Below are 3,841 nucleotides of genomic sequence, written 5' to 3'. Positions count from 1 at the left end.
ACCCTTCGAGACGATGCCGGTTCTTTGCTTTCACCCGCCCTGGCGCCGAGCCACCTCGCCGCGGCTTTTCATTGCTCGCCAGCAGCTGGGCGAGGGCGGCGAGCACCATGAGATGCTCTTCTTCCTGGACGTCGGCCTCGGCTTCCTCCTCCAGCAGCGTGGCGAGCGCTTCCTCGTCATCCGAGTCCATCGCCGAGGCAGGCAAATCGCCGAACACCTTGCGCTCGGTGGGCGTGCACCCGCTGCTAAACTGCCCCTCCGCGGCTGGAAACGGCGGCCGGAAACGCCCAACTGCTGTTGGAGGGGCTGCCGCGGCGAACCTCTGCTATTTTTCCGGCGGGGAATGGCTATCTAGCGGTGAAGGGCGGCGGGCGGTGCCGGGATATAGCTAGTGGCGGCCGAGGGCGCGGGGGGTGGGAGGCGAGTCGGGGAAGAAAATCTTGACTTTTCACCTGACGGTGTGGGCCAGCCGCGCTTTTCCCTTGCGCCGGAGCCCCCGATCGCTCCCCAGTGCACTGGGTTCGGCCTGAGACCGCCGGGCAGAAAAAAGGGCCGAACCGGCGCTTTTCGTCGTCCTGGGGGCGCGACTGGGCCGTTTTTTTGGCGCCGGTGCCGAAAAAGTGGCATGGGGGGCCTGTTGGGGACTCGGCTGGAGATGCTCTGAGAAAGATACTACCGGCCACAAAAAAGCTTCATCCAGAGATAAGAAAAGCTTCAAGCAGGCACTATGTAACAGGAAAAATTGCAATCGTTGTACAAAAAGCTCCGGCAGTATATGAAAAAAGCTTCAAGCAGGCATTGGGTAACGGAAAAGGTTGCAACCGTTGTAAAAAAAAGCTTCGACATATATGCAAAAAGCTTCAACCAGCGACCGACATGAAAAAAGCCTCATGAGGGCTCCTGTTTCCACTGAAGCTGCAACGACTAAGATGGATTGCTGCGAGACGCTGCGGCGGCGGCGGCCAGTGGCTACTCTAAGGGCGGCCGGCCGGCGGTGGCCTTCGGGCGTTCACATGGTGCTGCATGGCCTCTATTTTTCTAGTCAGACGCTCAGGTGAGGAGCGGCGCAGCACAAGCATGCAGGCAGGGGCAGTTGGAGGATAACGAAGGGCCAGCGGCTGTTTTTTGGATCCACAGGGAGTTACCCGATCGCGTGTTAACTACGCAACGGTATGATGATGGGGTCGTGCGCAGATCGGATGGCAGTGGCTCGCTGCATCGGGCGATTGGGGCACGACCGGCCCAACTATTGGGCCGGCGCGCCGGCGCCCAGTACTCGCCTAAAAAAATTAGGGCAGACCAGTTTCTTTGACATTCTTTCGCAAAAGAAAAAAAAAATCCTTTGACATTATATAACCGGAGAATGGATCTTGCGGCGTCCAATTCTGCACGTCGCTAGTTAAAAACTCGTGGAGGCTGTTTCCAGTTTTCCACGCGCTGGCCGCTGCGATCGGAGCAACCCATCGATTCGACTCTAGTAGCCGCGCGAGGCCGACGGCGCTCATCCTGCACGCACCAGCAGGGTTCGTCTGTTCTTAGGTTGAATCTGCATGCATCCGGTAAACTTAGCACTGAATTCATTGTCTGTTCCGCTGATTGCTTGCCCGTAAGTTCCTCTTGCTTCTGGCGTAATCAGAAAGTGCTGTGATCTTTGGCTTTTTGCTGCTTGCATCTGCTGAGCTGAAATTGCCATTCGTTGCCCGATCGTCAGAAGGATTTGTTATCGAGGCTATTTGTTTGGAGATTGCGTCTGTTAGTACTGGTTTCCGTGAAAGATTGGGCGGCTCAGCGACTGCATCAGATTCAGTTAAATTCTGCCCATCTGTCATGTCATTTACAGGCGTGTCTATAGTCGGGCAGGGCCAGGCCACCGGCCACGCCATCAACGTCGCCACGGCCAGCGGGTACCACCTGCTTGTGGTCAACGGCTACTCGCACACCAAAGCCACTGCATCTGCTGGCGCAGTAATCCTCTCGCTCCCTTTCATGGTAGGAGGACATCGTTGGCGCATCTTCTACTGCCCCAAAGGCGCCCCGTCGGGCTGCGCCACGGACTCTGTATCGCTCATTCTTTTCCTCGTCGATAAAAATGTTACGGAGGATCTGAAGGTGCAGGTTGGATTCAGTTTCCTCCATCAGCATGAGAAGCAGGATTCAGCGTATATCCGTGCAAAAGAGCCATGCAACTTCTCTAGCGCTAATCCATGCTGGGTTCACAAGAATTTCGTGAAAAGAGATGTCCTTGAGAAATCAAAGCATCTAAACGATGATTGTTTCACCATCCGATGTGACCTTGCAGTGGTACCGCCTCCTAGCATACAAGAGCTTATCAGCAACGTCCTCATGTCCAAGGAGGGCACTGACGTGACATTCAGCGTTCGCGGTGAGACACTCGTTGCACACCGGTGCGTGCTTGCGGCTCGGTCCCCGGTCTTCAAGGCAGAGCTCTTTGGCCCCATGAAGGAATGCACGATAGCTAGTGTCATACAAATAGAAGACATGGAAGCAAAAGTGTTTAGAGCCTTGCTAAGCTTTATTTACACTGACTCGCTGCCCGAGATGGAGGTAGACATGGTGGAGGAACGGGAAGCCCAAGAAGCATTGTGGCTGCAACACTTGATTGCAGCGGCAGATAGATACGATCTCGAAAGGCTGAAGGTACTATGTGAAGAAAAGTTATGCAAACTCGTAGACGTGAGCTCCGTGAGGACTATTTTCATTCTAGCCGAGAGGCACAATTGTGGTGGATTGAAGGATGTATGCCTTGAATTCCTCAAGACACCGTCTAATTTGAAGGAGATAACGGCGGCTGACGTCTTCGACAATATAATTAGAACATGCCCCTATCTTTTAAAGGAGCTCATTGGCAAGCTTGCTTCCTAAAATCCACAAAAATGGTTAGTTCTTGAAACCTATGTTTCCAAGTTGAAGCCTTACTTTCTTGCCACCATTCTTGTTCACCATTTGATGTAGTACCTTCATGTTGTTTGAGTAAGACATTTTACTTGCATGCATCTTGTGTTCTAGATGCATGACTGCTTCCCTATTTACCTAAGCGACGCACCATCCTATATTCCTATGTTGATCTGTTCCTTTTAGCGAAGATTTGAACCATCTTGCTCATTTTTCTTCTCTTTCAGGCAGCAGATCAGGTGTAGGCGATGGCATATTCTGGACAGTGTAACTGTATGATGCCTCTCTGTTCTCAAAAATATTATTACCAAATTTGCTCCCTCTAAGGATTCCTAGTTATGGATTGTACTAAGTGTCATGTTCAGTTCAGATTTCAGAACATGTCCTAAATTTTTTCATATTTGAATCACCATTCAATGAATGGATACAGTTATGACAATTGCTTGTGGTCGATTAACAATATGGACTTAATGGTTAAATGTTTTTTAGTTTGTATTTTATTTAATGTTACCAAGGCCAGACGTAAAATCCTGGCTCTGTTTTTTTTTTGGAAAGCCACCATGAAGAGCTTTATTGATTGGATAAAAAATTCCTTGGCCTATTTTGTTTACGATTTGTTTTGATTGGCACAAATCAGGAACTTAATTGAGTCCGATAAAACAAGAGTCCTAGTCGTGTCCATCAAGTGCTTTGCCTATACTACGCTTGGGCGTGCTTTGCTACGCCCTTGGTGTTGTTAGAATTCTTAAAAAAATATACTCCCTTAGTTTCAAAATGTATGGTGTATTAATTTTTTGAAAAGTCAAACCTCTTTAAGTTTGATCAAATTGTAGAAATATATCAAAATCCATATCTTTATCATTAGATTCATCATGAAATGATCTTTTTTGGCTTAATATTGTGGATGTCGATATTTTTTGCTTCTAAC

At 49.6% G+C, this 3,841-nt stretch overlaps 1 protein-coding gene across 1 annotated transcript; it reads left to right on the top strand.

Annotated features, from left to right (window-relative positions):
* Positions 1-1,400: 1,400 nt before the first annotated feature.
* On the top strand, positions 1,401-3,408 carry LOC123075061 (BTB/POZ and MATH domain-containing protein 1-like). The gene is made up of 2 exons (XM_044497745.1): positions 1,401-2,897; positions 3,141-3,408. Exon 1 carries the CDS (start codon positions 1,828-1,830, stop codon positions 2,881-2,883), a length of 1,056 nt encoding a protein of 351 aa, XP_044353680.1. The 5' UTR covers positions 1,401-1,827; the 3' UTR covers positions 2,884-2,897; positions 3,141-3,408.
* The last annotated feature ends 433 nt before the right edge of the window (positions 3,409-3,841 follow it).

Source organism: Triticum aestivum, chromosome 3D (genome assembly GCF_018294505.1).
Source record: "Triticum aestivum cultivar Chinese Spring chromosome 3D, IWGSC CS RefSeq v2.1, whole genome shotgun sequence".
NCBI lineage: Eukaryota > Viridiplantae > Streptophyta > Magnoliopsida > Poales > Poaceae > Triticum > Triticum aestivum.
This window is presented reverse-complemented; position numbering and strand designations above follow the sequence as displayed.

Excerpts from the sequence above, each read along its gene's own strand:
- LOC123075061 (XM_044497745.1), top strand. The coding sequence starts at position 1,828 with ATGTCATTTACAGGCGTGTCTATAGTCGGGCAGGGCCAGGCCACCGGC.